This window comes from Mauremys reevesii, linkage group 15 (assembly GCF_016161935.1).
Source record: "Mauremys reevesii isolate NIE-2019 linkage group 15, ASM1616193v1, whole genome shotgun sequence".
Classification (NCBI taxonomy): Eukaryota; Metazoa; Chordata; order Testudines; family Geoemydidae; genus Mauremys; species Mauremys reevesii.
The window spans coordinates 44690574-44709403 of NC_052637.1; the positions used below are offsets into that span (position 1 = coordinate 44690574).

The 18830-nt window shown below is 57.5% G+C and overlaps 2 protein-coding genes across 4 annotated transcripts; one reads left to right on the forward strand and one right to left on the reverse strand.

Moving 5' to 3' along the window:
• Positions 1-3002: 3002 nt before the first annotated feature.
• Positions 3003-10612, forward strand: RAC3 (Rac family small GTPase 3). 3 transcript variants are annotated; one of them, XM_039501477.1, is made up of 6 exons: positions 3003-3185; positions 6823-6894; positions 8302-8419; positions 8929-8991; positions 9653-9812; positions 10048-10612. In XM_039501477.1, the coding sequence occupies exons 1-6, from the start codon at positions 3151-3153 to the stop codon at positions 10176-10178; spliced, it is 579 nt and encodes a 192-aa protein (XP_039357411.1). In that variant the 5' UTR covers positions 3003-3150; the 3' UTR covers positions 10179-10612. The 3 variants fall into 3 exon arrangements, with proteins under 3 accessions (XP_039357411.1, XP_039357412.1, XP_039357410.1); XM_039501478.1 differs by having other exon boundaries at positions 3009-3185; positions 9653-9816; XM_039501476.1 differs by having other exon boundaries at positions 3019-3164.
• Positions 10613-10709: 97 nt separating this feature from the next.
• DCXR (dicarbonyl and L-xylulose reductase) lies at positions 10710-16432 on the reverse strand. The gene is made up of 8 exons (XM_039501475.1): positions 16219-16432; positions 16050-16147; positions 14916-15070; positions 13027-13069; positions 12576-12675; positions 12317-12381; positions 12075-12192; positions 10710-11492 (listed from the first exon to the last, which is right to left on the reverse strand). The coding sequence occupies exons 1-8, from the start codon at positions 16274-16276 to the stop codon at positions 11389-11391; spliced, it is 741 nt and encodes a 246-aa protein (XP_039357409.1). The 5' UTR covers positions 16277-16432; the 3' UTR covers positions 10710-11388.
• Positions 16433-18830: the final 2398 nt, after the last annotated feature.

Here is an 18830-nt window from a genome sequence, read left to right on the forward strand (position 1 = left end):
TGGTTTCTGAGAGTTCTCTTAAATGGGCAGATTAAAGGAGAAGCCCTTTGGGGGTGGCCTCCCCACATGATGCTTCTCAGGGTGTGTCTATTCTGTAATAAAAGACCCATGGCCACGGCTGGCCCAGCTCAGCTGACTTGGGCTCATGGGACTTGAGCTGCGAGGTTAAACATTTCAGTATAGATGCTCAGGTTCCAGCTGCCACCTGGGTTGTGAAACTCTGTGTTGGGAGGGGATGTTTCAGAGCCCAGGCTCCAGCATGAACCCAAATGTCTACACTGTAGTTTTTAGCCTCACAGCCCAAGCCCTGTGAGCTCAAGTCAATTGACCTGGGCTCTGAAACTCAGTGTCGTGGTTTTTTTTATTGAAGTGCAGATGTATCCTAAGTTCTTGGCAAAATATTGTTGGATCTAGAGGAATCTAAAAGTCTCGTCTGTGGTGGATTCTCACTCCTGCATCTTCGCTGCTGAGCACAAGATGGCTGGAACTTCCGCCATGCACATTAGGGAGAAACTGCAGGAGCAGCTCCCCAGTGGAGGTTACATTGTTACTATCTTTTAAAGTTTCCTGACCCTTGAGGCCATTAGTAGCAAAACAGAGAATGAACCAGGCCAGCTGCGGTGCAACACCCCTACATGGTCCTCCCAAGCAGAATTAGAGGTAACTTTCTCTTTGTCATCTGTTTGTCCTAAATTACTAGAAGAAGTGACTGGTGGGCAATGGAAACCTTGAGGGGATTGGTGTATTGGAGAGGACTGGAGTGTTGGGGCTAAGGGGCAGGGCAAAACCCTTTCTCTTTCAAAATCCTGTGTGAATGGTTCTCGTATCCTGGCCTCAGGCCCCTAGCATCCTAACAAAGTGATCTCTTGTATTGCTCTCTCATACCTGTAGAGCAGCAATTCTCAAACTAGTGTGTGTCTGTAGTAGTTTATTTCCCCTCCCCCCCCCACAGCCTTCAGAGCTGGGCAGCTGGAGAGCAGCGACTGCCAGCCAGGTGCTGAGCTCTGAAGGCAGCACAGTCACCAGCAGCTGTACAGAAGGATGGCAATACCATACCATGTCATTTTTACTTCTCCGCTGCTGCAGGCAGCAGCACTGGCTTCAGAGCGGGGTTCCTGGCCAGCAGCCACTGCTCTCCAACCACACAGCTCTGAATGTGCAGTATGTTTTTTTCTCCTAAAGCTTCTCAAGCTGTCCCCAGAATACATTCTGTGCCCCTCTGGGGGGTGTGCTCCCCATTTTGAGAACCTGTGGTCTAGAATGATCAGTGCCCTGTAAACAGTCACCCTGTGGCAAAGACACAGCTGCCCACCACTTGTATTAGGGACAGCTGTATTGACTGATTACTTGCAGCGGATAGCCACAACTCACTGTGAGATGGAGAGGTGGAAGCATATCAATATTCAAGACAATTTAATTATGCAGGCGGATTTTAGAGCATTTTGAAAGTTAAAAAAGCTCACTGTTGTAAAACCCAATATTCCACCCTAAATTCTGCCCCCACTGCTGCTGAGGCCTACCCATTAATCATGCACAGGGCTGGTGCAAGGATATTTTGGGCCGTAGGCAAAACTTCCACCTTGCACCCACCCTCCCCCGACAACCTCTAAAAACTAGTACACTTACCCATTCGGACAGGCTGTTTATAATGCTAAGGGCTTTGTAATGGTTTTTTTTACCTTTAAGGTGTTTCAGTTGTTTGGCGTTGCTTCTGATAGTGTCCCATTCAAAGTCTTACTAGTGGGCAAAGCTAAACAATTGAGCCTTGCATTGCATCACCGGCCAGGTTAGGCAGGGTGACAAATCCCCCTTGCCCCAAAGGGCCATTATGCCCTGGGGACTAATTTCTATGCCAAGTCTATAAAGCAGACTTGTAAGGTAAATACTTTTGCAGCCGACTCTTGCATCTGACGAAGTGGGCATTCACCCATGAAAGCTCATGCTGCAAAACGTCTGTTAGTCTATAAGGTGCCACAGGATTCTTTGCTGCTTTTAAGGTAAATACATTATTCTTTCAATATTACCCATGCACACATCTCACAAAGATTCTCTTGACAAGTTACCGGCCTTGTGTAGATCCCTTCCATGTTCCTCTTTGTGGGTAAGTGCCCTGTAAGACACGTGTGGCGTGCAGTGAGTTTGTCAGGACTGTGGTGACAGCTGTTTGTGAAGATCAGGGGGCCCTTTACCAAGGGGTGCTGGTGTCACAGTGACCGTGGGGTGGCTGACAGTATGGGGCAGGGCACTGAGGCTGGTGGGGCAGGTAACACTCATTGGGCTAGGGGGCAGCCGTCCTTTTGTGCCATGCAACAGGGCCGGGAAACAGCAGCAGCAGTGGGGCTTCTCCTGCCCCCTGGTGGGTTACGCTCCCTGCCTGCCCCTGGTGCGGCGGAGGCTACCTGGCTCCCCAGGGCTCGGGCTGCCTGGTTCCCCATGAGCGGTGCCCAGTTCCTGCTGCTCTTGTCCGGCAGGTGCGGGGCCCATGCGGAGTCTGGCCCCTTGTCTCTCCTCTGTGGCAGTGCCCTCCGCCCATGTCCTCCTGGGTGGCTGCGGTCGGTCGCAGTGGCCGGGGAGTCTGAGCGGAGTGGCCCCCGGGCAAGCAGGGGAGACTCCGAGATGAAGAGGCTGCTGGTGTGGCCCAAGTGCTGGAGACTGACAGTACCTGCCCCTAAGCAATAGTATAAAAAAATTGGGGGCACCCCTTTTTGGCACCCCCAAATCTTGGTGCCCTAGGCAGCTGCCTAGTTCGCCTGGTGGTTACACCGGCCCTATCACGCACTGTCCCATTGCAGGTGGATTTTAGAACACTTTTTTATTAAAATCAGCTTCTTATACCTGTGGGGATCCCCTTGCCCAAAGGACCCCAACTTGCACCACTCGCCCTACCCGTGGCCCAGCAGTGGGAGGGGGGCGCCACCCAGGGAACGTTCCCGCGGGCGGGAGAAGCCCTCGGGCGCCCGTGACGGGGAAGCCCCGGGCAGCGGGGGCGGAGCTGGGGGCGGCCGGGGAGACCCCGGCACGGGGCGGTGGCTGCAGCCGCCCGGCTTCGGCTCCCCCCGCCGGGGCTCGGCTGCGCTCGGTTCGTCAGCTCCGCCCGGCTCCGGCCCGTCACTGCGGCGGAATCGCAGAGGCGCCGCCATCCCGGGGCAGATGCAGGCGATCAAGTGTGTGGTGGTGGGAGACGGGTGAGCGCCGGGCCCCGGGAGGGACTATGGGCCGGACCGCGGGGCGATGGGGCCCGGCCCGCCGGGGCCGGAGAGCGAGACCCGGGGCCGGGCCGAGGGGGCGGGGCGGGCCTGAAAGACCAACCCCCCCCGGTTGGTCCCCAGCTCCCGGCAACGACGAGCCCTGATGTCTGCTGAACGGACCCCACAGGGCCCGGATCCCCCAGCTGCCCTTCCCGCCGCACCCCGCCGCGCCCCCGGCCTCCCCCAGAGCCCCCTGGCTGCCCTCCTCCGCGCCCCCTGATGTCTGCTGAACGGACCCCCCGCGCCCCCACAGGGCCCGGATCCCCCAGCTGCCCTTCCCGCCGCGCCCCGCCGCGCCCCAGAGCTCCCCTGGCTGCCCTCCCCGCCGCGCCCCGGATGTCTGCTGAACGGACCCACCCCGCCGCGCCCCTCCCACAGGGCCCAGCTGCCCCCGGACCCTCCCGGCTGCCCTTCCCGCCGCGCCCCCGGCCTGCCCCAGAGCCCCCTGGCTGCCCTTCCCGCCGCGCCCCTGATGTCTGCTGAACGGACCCACCCCGCCGCGCCCTCCCCACAGGGCCCGCTGCCCCCGGACCCCGGCTGTCCTTCCCGCCGCGCCCCTGATGTCTGCTGAACGGACCCCCGGCCACGCCACTGCAACGTCTCCCGCAGCCCCCACAGTGACCCCTGGCCGCCGCCCGATCCCCGCAGCGACCCCGGCCGCCCCCGGATCCCTCCCCGCAGCCCCTCCTCACAGGGCCCCCCCGGCGGCCCTCCCCGCCGCGCCCCGATGGCTGCTGAATGGACCCCGCAACAACCCCTGAGCGTCTCCCGCAGCGCCCCTGGCCGCTCCCCGCGCCTCCCCATGGGGCCCCCACAGCGTCTCCCTGCCGCCCCCGGCCATGACCCCCAGATCCCCCCACAGGGCCCCCTGCAGCGCCCCTGGCTGCTCCTCCGGATCCCCACAGCCCCTCCCCACAGGGCCCCCGCCGCCCCGCCTTGCCCCGGCTGCCCCACCGATCCCCCAGCCCCTCCCTGCAGGGCCCCCGAATCCCCCGCAGTGCCTCGCTGACCTCCCCCGCAGCACCCCAGCCCTGTGTCTCATCTACCCCGCAGTGTCCCGGCCCTGTATCTCTCCTCGCAGCGTCCCCCAGTCCTGTGTCTCCTCCCCAACAGCACCCCTACAGCACCCCTGGCCCTGTGTCCCCCAGTTGTGCCCCCCCAGCACCCTCCTGGCCTTCCCCCAGCGGCCCTCAGCACCACCCCTGGCCCTGTCTCTCCCCTCCTGCAGTGCCCCCCGGTCCTGTATCGCCCCACAGCGCCCTCCCTCAGCCCTATGTCTCGCCCCCGGCCTACCCCCACCGCAGCACCCTCCCAGCCCTGTGTCTCCCCTGCCCGCAGTGCCCCACCAGCTTTCCCCTGCTGCAGCGCCCCCCGGCCCTGTGTCTCCCCTCCCCAGCCTGCCACCCCCCCGGGCCTGTGTCCCCTCCCCCTTGCAGTGCCTCCCAGCCCTGTCTCTCCCCTCCCCGGCCTTCCACCCCTACTCTGCAGCGCCCTCTGGGCCTGTGTCCCCCGCCCCCCCATACAGTGTCTCCAGGCCCTGTATCTCCCTCCCCTGGAGCGCCCCCCAAGCCCAGTGTCTTCCTTGTCCCGGCAGTGCACCCGCCCCAGTGGTGTTTCTTCCCCCCTCAGCAGCATGTCCCCCATAGCCATGGGTGTCCCTCTCTCAGCAGTGTGCCCTCCCAGTCATCCCCCCTCAGGCCACGGTATCCCTCCAGCTGTGCAGGCCCCCTGCCATCTCCCCCATTTTGATGCAGCCTCAGGAAATTGGTTAAATCTCCTTGGCAGTGAAGGGAGAATTCGGGGACCGGTCTGCTACCCACCCCTGTTCCGTCTCCTTAATTGTATTCCAGCAGATACCTCCCTCCCTCATGGCTCACTCCTGTGCTGGCCCCGTATCCATCCCATAGGATCCACCTCACCCTGGTGCCACCTCTATATCCCAGCCTGCCCTGCCCTACCCCTAGCTCATCCCAGTGCCGTCTCCTTCTCCTGTTGTGCCCTCCCTCCTCCACCCCGGCTTACCCTGGTGCCATCTCCATATCTCAGAGCATCCGTCTGACTCACCCTTCAGTTGTGTCTTTATCTCGTCCCATTGGACACCCCCACCCAGCCCCATCTCATCGCTGTATGTCGACCCATTGGACACCCCTCCAGCTCATTCTGGTGCCATCTCTGTAGCCCACCCCTGGGGTACCCCCATACTGACTCATCCTGGTGCTTTGCACCTCATCCTGTCAGCAACACTAGCATCAATGGAGTAGCCCCAACAACAAGATCCGAATTATGTGGGAGACCTAGCATCTGAGCATATCATGCCACCGCGTGAAATGCAAAATGCAGGAAGACTGGCCAAATTCACATGTGGCTGTAAACAATAGAAGGGATCTGGAGCGGACAAAGCGCTAGGCAGGCCTGAAGAAGAACATCTGCAGTCAGTTTTGGGCACCCTAACGCTGTCGAAATTGGGGTGAGATGGTCTGAGAAAGGCCATAAAAATGAGCGGTTGAGTTCTTTGGGGTTGTCATTTATTTCATGTCCCTACCCCCCAGCAGCCGTTAGTCAAGATAATATAATTTAGCACCTTCCTCTGAAGCAACTGGTACTGGCCACTGCTGGAGACAGGAGATGGGGCTGGATTCTTATTGTTGGTACTTGTAGTACAATAACTCCCAGAGGCCCCAACCATTGTACAAATATATAGTAGGTGAGAAGCTGTGCCCCAGAGAGCTGACAGTCTAAATGACAAGACATACAGAGAGTTGGCAGGGAAACAGGCCAAGAGAGGGGAAGTGACTTGTCCACAGCAGCCAAGAAGATAACCAGGGCCTCCTGACTCCCTGTTCAAATCTTTGTCCCCTGGACCTTGGTCTTATCTGATACAATAATGCCCGTATTTCATCCCTATGATGGGGAGAGCCGTTCTGCTTCAGTGTTCAAATCACTAAGTGGGAGGAGAAAGTGATTCCCTTGACCCATAGGTGCTGGAACTGGGGGAGCTGCCACACCCCCTGGCTTGAAGTGGTTTCCATTATATGCAGGGTTTACTGTTTGGTTCAATGGCTCTCAGCACCCCCACTATACACATTGTTCCAGCATGCCTGCCTTGACTTATCAGAAATGCTTTCCATAAAGGAGCAACAAGGAAAAGTTGACCCGTGGCCAGTGCGAAACAGGAGGAAGGCAGTCATGGGAAGTCACATGATTTAAAGCCCCATTCTGGTTGGGGCCTGTGATGCTGTAGCTGCTTGGGCCAGAGCCTTGGAGGCTGGCGCCTTTGCAGCATGTCAGCACATGTCACTGGTCATGCCAATAAATACGTTTGAGTGAGGGGTAGCAATCCTTGAAAGTGGTGCTCTAGTCAGGAATGGCTCCCTGTTGGAGCATGGTCAGATGTGTGCTAGGACACAGCACTTGGTGTGTTCAGGTCTTGTCCTGGACCCCTAGAGTGCTGGAGATTCTGGGTGGCACAGCTCTGCTTTTTCACTGACTAAAGCTCCAACTTGCTGCTTCTACCCTTTTCTTCTGTGGCCTCTCCTATTCCGCTGCATCATGCTCTGCCCTTTCCCCCCTGCAGGGCTGTGGGGAAGACCTGCCTGCTGATCAGTTACACCACTAATGCCTTCCCTGGAGAGTATATCCCCACTGTGTGAGTATTGGCACTGTGCTCTTTGCACAGTTGTTAAGAGGCGTGTGTGTGTGTGCGGGGAGAATTATGATCATGTGATGATTCTAGTGCTTATTCTGTGCCAGCGCTTAGCCCCAGCACCTCTAGGCTTGGCAGTTCAGAGCTCCGGGCCTGGCGGTTCAAAGCCTCGGCATTTCCGGGCTCGGTGGTTCAGAGCCCCGAGACCTCTGGGCCTGGTGGTTCCGAGCCCCAGCCCCGCCGGGCCTGGCGGTTCCGAGCCCCAGCCCCTCCGGGCCTGGCGGTTCCGAGCCCCGGCCCTGCCGGGCCTGGCGGTTCCGAGCCCCGGACTCTCTAGGCCTGGCGGTTCAGAGCTCTGGCCCCTCCGGGCCTGGCGGTCCAGAGCCCTGGCCCCTCCGGGCCTGGCGGTCCAGAGCCCTAGCACCGCCGGGCCTGGCGGTCCAGAGCCCCGGCCCCTCCGGGCCTGGCGGTCCAGAGCCCTGGCACCTCCGGGCCTGGCGGTTCAGAGCCCTGGCCCCGCCGGGCCTGGCGGTCCAGAGCCCTAGCACCGCCGGGCCTGGCGGTTCAGAGCCCTAGCACTGCCGGGCCTGGCGGTTCAGAGCCTCGGCCCCGCTGGGCCTGGCGGTCCAGAGCCCGGCCCCTCCGGGCCTGGCGGTCCAGAGCCCTAGCACCGCCGGGCCTGGCGGTTCAGAGCCCTAGCACCGCCGGGCCTGGCGGTTCAGAGCCCCGGACTCTCTAGGCCTGGCGGTTCAGAGCCCCGGCCCCGCTGGGCCTGGCGGTTCAGAGCCCGGCCCCTCCGGGCCTGGCAGTCCAGAGCCCTAGCACTGCCGGGCCTGGCGGTTCAGAGCCGAGCCCCGGCCCCGCCGGGCCTGGCGGTTCAGAGCCCCGGCCCTGGCGGTCCAGAGCCCCGGCCCCTCCGGGCCTGGCGGTCCAGAGCCCCGGCACCGCCGGGCCTGGCGGTCCAGAGCCCCGGACTCTCTAGGCCTGGCGGTTCAGAGCCCCGGCACCGCCAGGCCCGGCGGTCCAGAGCTCCGGCCCCTCCGGGCCTGGCAGTCCAGAGCCCCGGCCCCTCCGGGCCTGGCGGTCCAGAGCCCTAGCAACGCCGGGCCTGGCGGTTCAGAGCCCTGGCCCCGCCGGGCCTGGCGGTTCAGAGACCGGGCCTGGCGGTTCAGAGCCCTGGCCCCTCCAGGCCTGGCGGTTCAGAGCCCCGGAATCTCTGGGCCTGGCAGTTCAGAGCCCTGGCACCTTTGGGCTTGCCGAATCAATTATGAATGTAAAAAAATTGCTTGAGCCCCAGCACTTCTTTCATTACAACTTAAGCACTGGATCAATCCCTTCTACCCCACCCTGGGATTGTGTTTCTGTAGTGGGTTCCCTCGTTGTCACTAACATGGATTCTTCCTGTGGCAGGTTTGATAATTACTCTGCCAACGTCATGGTGGATGGGAAGCCAGTGAACCTGGGTCTCTGGGATACAGCAGGGCAAGAGGATTATGACCGACTGCGGCCCCTCTCCTACCCTCAGACAGTGAGTGAACAGCCTGGGCTGGCCTCGTTCTGCGCCCTACATTGTGGGCGGGGTGGTCTCTGGGTACAGCCCTTTGCTTCTCTTTGACAGGGTCCCAGTTTCTGAAGCTGGGAGTTTGTGTTTGCATCACTGGAGATGCTACCCTGAGGTCCTGTAGGGTAAGGAGAACAGGTGTCTCTTTCCCCCCACAGACCATCCAGGTGGTTCCAGCTGCTTTCCGGGGGCCATTTGAAGTGTAAAAGCCTAGTTTGTTTTGGGGCTTTTGCAGACCACTAATGTGCTGGGGGGCACGTGGGAGAGAGTACAGCATGGTGCTCTTTGATTGGTAGCTGAGGAGCTGCCCCCACAGAAATGTCATTTGTTTTTCGTCTTTCAATGGAGGGCTTTACTTAGCCCTCTCAAGTGCCTTGCAAAGGGAGGGGCTAACCGTCCCTGACTGATGCCTCACCAGTCGTTGGCTATTGCTGTTGGATCCTTTCCTACTGGCTAATGCTATTGTCCCCTCACAGGATGTCTTCTTGATCTGCTTCTCCCTGGTCAGTCCGGCCTCATTTGAGAATGTCCGAGCCAAGGTAACTCGCTTTCTTCTTTTTGGGGAGGGAGAAGGAATGTCAAGGTACCTTCCCCCCATGAGGGCCAGACAAACCCACTGCTGTACCATGTAATCTTGTCACTGGCAGCACTGGGCCTTGGCACAAGCATAGAGTGTGGAGAGCCCAAGGTCAGCATAGTTGGATGTGCATAAGCAACAGTCTCTGCCCCTCGAAGACAAAGCCGAAATCTCTAGAATGGAGTGTTCTCAAGCCCTCCTATGAAAACCAGAGGTGAGGAGGCAGCTGCAGCCTGCAGAGTGGAGGAGGGGCCTGAGCCGCATCAGCCACTCTTTCTTTGGCTACGTCCCTACCTTCTGAAATCTGAGATTTAGATAAAGCAGTGTGTCTCCTAGGAACAAACATGGGGCAAAGGGAGGCAACATGGTACAGCAAATGGGGCAGGAGACCTGTCTACTATTCCCAGCTGTCCCTCTGTGCCTCAGTTTCCCCAGTTGTATTGACTTCTCTTTATAAAATGGTTTAAGTGCTACATATAAAACTGTCGTCTTTGCTGACTGTTACTAGTATTTCAGGTGCCTTTGGACACTATATACCTAATAAATGAGCAATTGGTTAATTATGCTTCAAGATTCTTTCCCCTACTGTCTCTGCCAATTCTCAGTGAACTACTCTGTTTTAGTGGTACCCGGAGGTCCGGCACCACTGCCCTAATACTCCCATTATCCTGGTGGGCACCAAGCTGGACTTGAGGGATGACAAGGACACCATTGAAAGGCTGCGTGATAAGAAACTGGCCCCCATCACCTATCCCCAGGGCCTGGCCATGGCACGGGAGATTGGTAAGTCTTGGGTACCTATTCTGGCGAGAGGTGGAGCCCCTCACTGGGCCTGGCTTGTCATTTCCAAGGGGGGAATTTTTATCATAACACCTGGGAGCCCTAGTTGTGGACCAGGACACTACTGTGCTAAGCACTGTAGAAATACAGAACAAAAAGAGTCCATGCTCCAAAGAATTTAGTCTAAGCCAGGTCTTGCTAGGTTTGGAGTGGTTGAGACAGATCTCTCTTCCCACAGGGTCAGTGAAGTATCTCGAGTGCTCAGCCCTGACACAGCGGGGTTTGAAGACAGTGTTTGACGAAGCTATCCGTGCTGTGTTGTGCCCCCCACCTGTGAAGAAGCCTGGCAAGAAGTGCACTGTGTTCTGAGGATGTTGGCAAGGTGCTGACTCAGCATGTCCTTGTCATCCTCCTCCAACAGATTGAGTGTTCGCTGGGTTCTTCTGGAGGGGGCTGTGATGTGTGGGGCCCTTCATCATGTATGAAGTCAGTGTTTTTTAAATGTCTCTTTGATTTAACGTCAGTGTTGATGTGAAGGGGCAGTGGGGGCGGGAGGTTAGGTGGATGCTGTGCAGCCCCTCGGGGAGGAGCAGGGTAGCTCCCTGAGACAGTGAGGTGCAGTTCTCCTTAACTTCAAGTTGAAGAGGCCAAGACACCCATTCTGTGATGGAACACCTCTGCTTGCAATGCACAGGGGGAGAATCCCTAAGAGGGTGGGTAGGGACCATTGTGTGATAGTCTGTGAATGACAAGACCAGCTGGAAGGGTAGTGGGGCCTCCTCACCCCAGCATATTGCTGGTGATACTTAACTAACCGGTGCTCTAAGGAGATGTGCCAGAGGCTTATGAGAGTCAAATAACTAACTCCAGGAGTGGTGAAAATAAACAGAAGACAGAGGCTGAAGGAATAACTATTAGCTTTATTGAGTACTAATCACTAGTCAAGCTCAGTGAGTGAAACAGTCTTGTGCACTTAGTGCCTTTTAGGGCACTACCTTGGGCGCTGTTCTCTGCCCATCAGTCATGGCAGAAGGATGTTTAGCAGGGGGCCTCTCCTCCCCCAGCCAGTCTCTGCAGAGCAGGGCTGAGGTTGTTGCCTCTTTTTTCTATCAAAAGCCATAAAAGAGGCAGTGAGGAGTCTGGTAGCTACTCCCTCCCTTTCCTGCTGGGAGTATGGTGATGGGCTTTATCGGTTTGGATGGAGCAGGGAGAGCTTCTGAAGGGTTTTAGGGGGAGAGGGTCAGAATAAAGACAGGTCCTGTTTCTAATCATCATGTAGAGTGACAAGATAAACACCTCTTATTTTGGTATAATAAACATTCTCCATGAAGGAGTGTGTAGGCTTTGTTCGGAGCAGAGAGCACAGCTTTTCTCAGGGAACAGCCATGCTGCCAACAGTGGAATGACCTGTCACTTTTCTGACAGGTCTCAACCCTGCTAATATCCGTCTACCCCTCCCCTCACGGCTTGTGATCTGAGCAACTCACTGTCTCTCCATCATGTTTAGAATCACTAGTAACAATAGCATGAAAACTAAGGAATGATTCTCTCCTTGGGGTGCCAACGCAGATGTATCATCTTAGGAGACGAGAAAACCCCCATCAACCGGCAGTGAGACACCTGTTGTCATAGCGCTCTTGTCACTCAGCAGGAAGAGGATGCTGTTCACCACATCATCTACCTCTGGAATAGGACACAGAAAGAGGGCAACAGTTGAATCCCCCACAAATCGCACTAGCAGCAGGAAGAGAAACCTACACACTTCCAAGAGTCTGCCATCATTCTGCCTTGCAACTGTGTCCTCTTGGCCAATAAGGAGAGATTTCCCCCTTCCTGCACTGAGCTGTGTCTGGTGCAGTGAATGAGACAGGGTGGCCGGTCCCTTGGCATTCAGAAGTCCTTGCTGTGTTCCCAGGATGGATGGTTGGCTGATGACAGGGTCATAGCATTGAGTGTTGTTACCCTCCAGTGCTCAATCCTATTGCTAATGAGGAGGGTAAAAATGTCCCCTGCCCACCCTAAAACAAATCCACGTTGGGAAGGTTTTGGAGGAGGGGAGAACCTTGACTGGTTCTTGCTTTCTCCAAGTGGAAACATGCAGCTGCTTCAAGGACTCTGACAAACTCTGAGCAGAGCTCTATCATCGCTGTTCCTGGGCCTGGAGGGCATGAGCCAGAGAGAGGCAGATACACATGGCTGAGCAGCCAATTAGAAGGAGAAACGGTGATATGGAGCCAGCCCCAGCAGCAAATCCCCTCCACTGACCTGCAAACTTCCCCAGAGGAATTCGACTGATCATGGCAGCAGCTTTCTGAGGCTCACTCCAGTTAATTTGCCCCATGTCGGTCATAACCACAGTGGGGTTCACGCTGTTCACCCGGATCTGTCACCAACCAGAGTACATTAGGTAACTGAACGACCCTGAGAGAAACTACCTCCACTTGCTTACCCCCATCCCATCTCAGAGATTGCCCCTTCCCTGCTCTCTGGCATAGACTGGGTCTTACCTTGTGGGGTCCCAGCTCCAGAGCCATCACCTTGGTCAGCATATCTAAGGCACTTTTTGTAGAACCTTCAATAAAACCCAACAGAGGGAAGAAGCTGAGTGCACAGCACCTGGGCTGGGTCACACACATTTGTGGCCTGAACTAGGTCAACGTATTCGCTGCATCCAAACCCAGGTCCTGTGCTTGTGGCTTCCAGCTACCACAGGTCATGAATGGATTAATGGGCAGGTATGGAGCGTGCTGAAGCTGAGACACTCACAGTAGACAGCATGATCCCGTAGAGCCCGCTGAGATGCCTGGCTTGAGATGTTCACTATCGCTCCTTGCACTCCCCGTGCAATCATCTGCCGGGAAACGATCTGAAACACAGCACAAGAGAACAAGTGTGGGGGACTCAGCCAGCCCAGGCTGTTGGTGCCTTCTTGGGGGATTAGAAGAGCTTGCCAGAGCAGTAACCCCAGTTGCCTCCCAGCTCTGAACCAAGAAACATGGTCAGAACTAGGGGGTGCTGCAGGATCAGCTATACCAAGCATAGCTTGTTCAACATACGCAAACAAGGTCAGTCTCTTGTGGATCCCCACAAGGAGCAGAGATGCAGCACTGCTCCTAATGAAGACTTCTATTTCCATTGCACACATGGCTTCAGGGAAGCTGAAACTCATTAGCTTGTCCCTGGCTCCATCCCACTCCGATTCACAGTCCCTTCTCACCTGGGAAACATGAAACACGGCCCGAAGATTCACATCGAAAGACCTGTAAAAAATTTTTTGTCCAAGTCAGAGAAAATGAAAATCACAATCTAGCGGCAGCCCTGGAGGGGGGGTGGGGTGGAAATAGGAGGCTGGGTGCTGCCAGTGCCTCAAACACAGATCAACCTGTGAAAGGAACTGGGTGTAAACTCCAGTCCAACTGGCTAGAGAAATTCACCCCATGGAACTAGTCTTCTTATCTAAACACAACCCGTTAGCTTTACAGAGCCCCTACATGCCATACACCCAGCAATGACCATTCACAGGAGATGAAATAAGCTGTTTAGTTGGCACCTCCCCCATGTAGCAGAGAAAAGAGCATAACCAAGACTTCCTGGAGTTGTTTCCTATGGGACCCTCTTCTAATCTGGTACATTTATTAAAATTTAAACAGAAGCATTTCGTTCAGTGGCCCCTCCTAGCCCAGTCAAATCTTTACCTTGTCCAATCAATCCATCACCTGTCACAGAGAGAGTACTGATCCCATAGGTGCCGACTTCTAATGGAGTCTGCGCCTATGCTGATCACAGCACGTTGTTCCTTCAGCCACCCGCTGGCCAGGCATTGCACACTGCAGCCCAGAACCCCTGAGCTCAAGCGATCCACCAGCCTCAGCCTCCCACATAGCTGGGATTACATGCATGTGCCACCAAAATACCAAAGAAACCTTCAACAAAACATTTAATAACAGCATTTTCTTGTATTTGCCTCAATGAGATGCTGCTCCTTCCTCAGTCCAGAATTTCACCCTCTTAGCCGTCAGATGGTGTGACTGGACTAGCAAGTGCCCGGCTGTTTCATACTCCAGCTACTAGCCATCAATTAATCATTAGGGGTGCTCCATTTGCACAACCTTTTCTTCTTTACTTTGGGAATAAGGTACTACCCACCAAAGTGTTTCCTCCAAGAAGAGAGGAAATGTACCTCTACATCTGCGAGAGCTCACGCCCAGTTTGAAAAAGGGATGACAGAGAATATTTTGAAGAACAATTTTTTGCTGTTGAATGTACTGAGAATATGCCATTTCTATTCCCCACCCAGGTAAGATCTCCTTGAATTCCCCTATCCTCCTCCCTCTCCATACCTGGGCCATCTTAAGCTGAGACTCCGTTTAAGGCAAGTTTGAGCCAGGCTGGTGTTTGAATGGGAGACCTAGGAAAAGAGGCTGTAGAGAATAGTGTGGTTGAACAGTAGGGGGCACTCTCCCCTCTGGGTTGGTTCTGACTATACTGCCTTAGCCTAGTGCTAAGAGGCAGTCTGGGTGACTCAATAGGGTTTTTTTCCCTTTGTGTCAGTACTGACCCCTGTGCCCAATGCATTTTCCCAGTGGAGATATACCCAATGTGCCAAAGTGAGAAAAGTACTCTGGGAGCTGCCAGAAAGAGTTATTTATCTCCCAGCCTGCCAAAGAGAGGAGTGAACATCACCTGGTTTCTTACAATCAGATGAGCAAGCTCTGCCCCTGGCAAAGGGTAGAAGTGCCATGATAGCTGCCTTGACTTTCAGTTCTGCAGAACAGCTGGGACATAAGTGTGCCCTGGCACTCCCAAAATGTCCTTGACATACTCCCAGTGCTGAGGACTCTGGGGTGGGGGCAGTGGCTCTGCAGGTCCGCTACACCAGAGAGAGAGAGGGCTATTGTGTGACATGGCCACGTCCCCACTGTGTGCTGACCCCAGGCTGCAGGGACTGGAAAGCCAGAGAGAACCACAGGCTGTCTGTCTCCAGCAGCCTTTGTGTTTATTAGAGCCGAGTCCAGTCTCTCGCTTAGTACTGCCCAGCCTCCCTCCATTCCCTACAACATGCTCAGCCCCCCCTGGAGCTGCTATTAGCTTTGTGCCAGACCTTACCTGTCGAAGGCCTCCTTGGTCACCTCCAGGAAGGGTTGTAGCACAGCCACAGCTGCATTATTTACCAGCAGGTCAATGGCATCCACCTTGCTCAGTGCTGCCTTGGTGGCGTCCCAATCACCCAGGTCTACACAGAGTGTCTCAATCCTGGTATCCTGGAGGACACAGCAGAGGGGCCAAAGACGATAGCGCACCAGGGAGGGTAGGAGGCTGCCCCTGTGGTGTGAGACTGCCCTCAGGGAGATCTGGGCCCATCACTGAGGCAGGGCGGGTTGGTTGGGCCTCCAGAGGCTGTGTTGTTGGAGCAGGATGGTTGGGGCCTGGGGGACCCTTGAGGGAATGGTGGGTGTCTGCGTCATGGAGGGAGTTGAAGGCCTCCCGAGGGAAGGGTGTTTGTGGGCTGACCCCCTTAGGAGGAGGAGGTTGGAGGCCCACCTGACCGGAGGAGGGGTGTCCAGGTCGGGTGGGTCCTCTGAGGGTGGGAGGTGTCTTGGCCACTGGGGAGGGGGGTCAGCGAGGGGCCCTGGGAGTGTGTGTCTGTGTTGGTGAGGGATGTCTGGGCCGCTGGGAGGATCCTGGGGAGGGTATCTGGGCCAGTGGGAGGGTGTCTGGGTTGCTGAGGGGGATTCTGGGGTGTGTGTGTCCCAGCTGCTGGGCGGATTCGGGGGGGGTTGTCTGTCCGGGGCAGTGAGGGGTGTCTGGGCTGCTGAGGGGATCCTGTGGGGGTGTCTGGGCTGCTGGGAGGATCCTGGGGGTGTCTGGACCAGTGGGAAGGTGTCTGGGTCGCTGGGGTGTCCCAGCCGCTGGAGGGATTCTGGGGCGGGTGTCCGGGCCAGTGGAGGGGGGGTGTCTGGGCCGCTGGGGGGATCTGGGTGTGTGTGTGCGGAGCAGTGAGAGGGTGTCTGGGCCGGTGGGGGAATCCTGGGGATCCTGGGAGGTGTCCGGCGCTGGGGATCTGGGTGTGTGTGTGCGGAGCAGTGAGAGGGTGTCTGGGCCGGTGGGGGAATCCTGGGGGGGGATCCTGGAAGGGGGTGTCCGGGCCGGTGGGGGGGTGGCCCCCGGGGAAGGCCTGGTTGGACGCGGGAGCGCCAGGGCGGTGCCGTGCCGCGGGCGCGGCGGGGTCTGGTCCGTTACCTCCCGCTCCAGGCTCTCCAGGTCCGCCTGCGTCCGGCTCAACGCGATCACCTGGGCCCCGGCTCCGCTCAGCGCCAGGGCCGCGGCCCGGCCGATCCCTGCGGGGCGAGAGGCGGTCAGAGCCGGGCCGGGCCGGGCCGGGCCGCCCGCCCACCAGGGCCCTTCTTACCTTTGCCCGCCCCGGTCACCAGGGCCCGGCGGCCCGAGAAGCTCCGCTCCGGCTCCATTCCCGGCGGGCGGCGAGTGCGGGGCCCGGGCGGGGCCTGAGCGCGGCCAGCCCCGTGCAGGGGTCACGCCCGGCGAGCGCGGGTCCCTGCCCCGGACACGGGGCATCCCGAGGCGACGCCCCGCCCCGGCCATCGGCCCATGCAGCAGATTACAGCGGCCTGGGGCGAGACCACGGGGGGGGGGGGCAGAGCGAGGGGTGCAGCCGGCCTGGGGCGAGACCATGCCATGGGGGGGCGCAGAGTGAGGGGTGCAGCTGGCCTGGGGCGATACCATGCCATGGCGGGGGGGCGCAGAGCGAGGGGTGCAGCCGGCCTGGGGCGATACCATGCCATGGGGGGGCGCAGAGAGAGGGGTGCAGCCGGCCTGGGGCGATACCATGCCCTGGGGGCGCAGAGTGAGGGTGCAGCTGGCCTGGGGCGATACCATGCCATGGGTGGGCAGAGCGAGGGTGCAGCTGGCCTGGGGCGATACCATGCCATGGGGGGCAGAGCGAGGTGCAGCCGGCCTGGGGCGATACCATGCCATGGGGGGGCGCAGAGTGAGGGGTGCAGCCGGCCTGGGGCGATACCATGCCATGGGGGGGCGCAGAGTGAGGGGTGCAGCCGGCCTGGGGCGAGACCATGCCATGGGGCGAGAGCGAGGGGTACAGCCAGCCTGGGGCGATACCATTCCATGGGGCGCAGAGTGAGGTGCAGCTGGCCTGGGGCGATACCATGCCATGGGGGCAGAGTGAGGGGTGCAGCCGGCCTGGGGCGAGACCATGCCATGGGGCGCAGAGTGAGGGTGCAGCTGGCCTGGGGCGATACCATGCCAGGGGGGGGGCGCAGAGCAAGGGGGTGCAGCTGGCCTGGGGCGATACCATGCCATGGGTGGGGGCACAGAGCGAGGGGTGCAGCCGGCCTGGGGCGATACCATGCCATGGGGGGGGGGCAGAGTGAGGGGTGCAGCTGGCCTGGGGCGAGACCATGCTGGGGGTAGGAGGGGCAGAGCGAGGGGGGTAACTGGCCTGAGGTGAGACCATGCTTGGGGGGGGGGCAGAGCAAGGGGGTGCAGCCGGCCTGGGGTGATACCATGCCATGGCGGGGGGGGGGAGCGTGAGGGGTGCAGCCAGCCTGGGGCGAGACTATTCCATGCGGGGGGAGAGTGAGGGGCAATACTGGGCCATGGTGGGGGTGGAGGGAGGGTGCACACCCAGCCCAGGGTGGTACTGTGCTGGTAGGGTTCATTGCCAGTGGCACAGCCAGTAGGGGGGTGATACCACACCATGGTGGGGAGTGGGCAGAGTGAGGGGCCTGGCAGCCTGGGGTGATACCATGCCTGTAGGAGGGCTGATTAAGTGGTACAGCCAGCCCAGAGTGATAGGGAAGCAGAGCAAGGGGTGTGGCCATTTAAGGTAATACTGCACTTGCAAGTGGTGCTTGGGTGACAGGCAGTGCTGGTGCTACTTCCACACACTGTGGCACAGGGACTGTTCGGTTACTGATTAATGCACATGCAGTTAGCTTTACTTTTAATTTATTGCTAGAAATAAAGGGCCATTTCTGATGCTGTCTAACTCAGCTACTGGCTCCTGAGGAGAATCAGAGCTGCTCTACATTTTGGTCAATGCTTCAAACAGGTGTTTGGCAACACTGCACAAACTAAATGGGAATGCAAGAGGATGCTCTAGTATTTTTAAGCCCCTCTGCTCACTCAAGTTTATTTTTATCTAGCAGTAATGCGGGTGCAGGTCTGGGAACACCATTTACTGCACTGCTTCTCAACCCTATTCCTCCCTCCCAGGACCCCAGCACTGCCTAAATCCCACAATTCTTTGCAGCCTTTGGGGGCTGAAGCAAGAAATCACACGTGGCTTTTGCATTGGCAGACGTTTTGAGGGCTGGTGGATGTTGGGTAGGAACTAAGTTTGACACAAGGCAATAGTTGTGGGGCGTGTGAGGCTCAGGGCAGGTTGCTGGTGTTGAGTGTTAGAGATTTACTGCATATATTGCTACTGATGTCAGGGAACTTAACAGAGGACACTGAAAACCTGGCCCACCTTTTAATTAAATAAATATTTAAAGAAAACACTTTAGATGAGAAACACCAGTTTGCCTGGAACACTCCCATCTTATGGCAGCAGCGGCTACCATATTAGGAACATTTATGAAAAACCTTAAAAGGAGCCCAAACAAGGGCTTGTTAAAGGCCAGTGCTCTGCACTGCCATACGGGAGGCATGCATTTCTTTTCCAAGCCCAGCCTATAGGCCTTTCAGTTGTGGGCATGCCAAAGAGGTAGCATGCTCAGCCCTGGGAATCAGGAAGAGTATTGGACCAAACTTTTAAGACTCTGTCCTGGTGCTACTGAAATCAGTATGAGTTTTGCCATTGACTTGAATAGTAGTAGGATCAGGCCTTAGTCTTAACTAATCTGTCACATGTATATAATCTGGCAAGATGCAATTCCAGGGCAGTCCATGGACCAGGAACAGACGCTGCAGTAAAGAAGCAGTTAATCAGTGTTCAGAGGCACAGAGTTCCATTAATGACTCGTTAATTTATGGAATTCTTTG

What these genes read in the sequence shown, in the direction of transcription:
- RAC3 (XM_039501477.1), top strand. Translation starts at nt 3,151, where the DNA reads ATGCAGGCGATCAAGTGTGTGGTGGTGGGAGACGG. An exon ending in GGAGAGTATATCCCCACTGT is followed by an intron (nt 6,895 to 8,301) that starts GTGAGTATTGGC and finishes TTCCTGTGGCAG; the next exon opens with GTTTGATAATTACTCTGCCA. An exon ending in GGCCATGGCACGGGAGATTG is followed by an intron (nt 9,813 to 10,047) that starts GTAAGTCTTGGG and finishes CTCTTCCCACAG; the next exon opens with GGTCAGTGAAGTATCTCGAG.
- DCXR (XM_039501475.1), bottom strand. Translation starts at nt 16,276, where the DNA reads ATGGAGCCGGAGCGGAGCTTCTCGGGCCGCCGGGCCCTGGTGACCGGG. An exon ending in CCGTGTTTCATGTTTCCCAG is followed by an intron (nt 12,676 to 13,026) that starts GTGAGAAGGGAC and finishes GCTGTGTTTCAG; the next exon opens with ATCGTTTCCCGGCAGATGAT. An exon ending in TGGAGCTGGGACCCCACAAG is followed by an intron (nt 12,193 to 12,316) that starts GTAAGACCCAGT and finishes GGTTGGTGACAG; the next exon opens with ATCCGGGTGAACAGCGTGAA.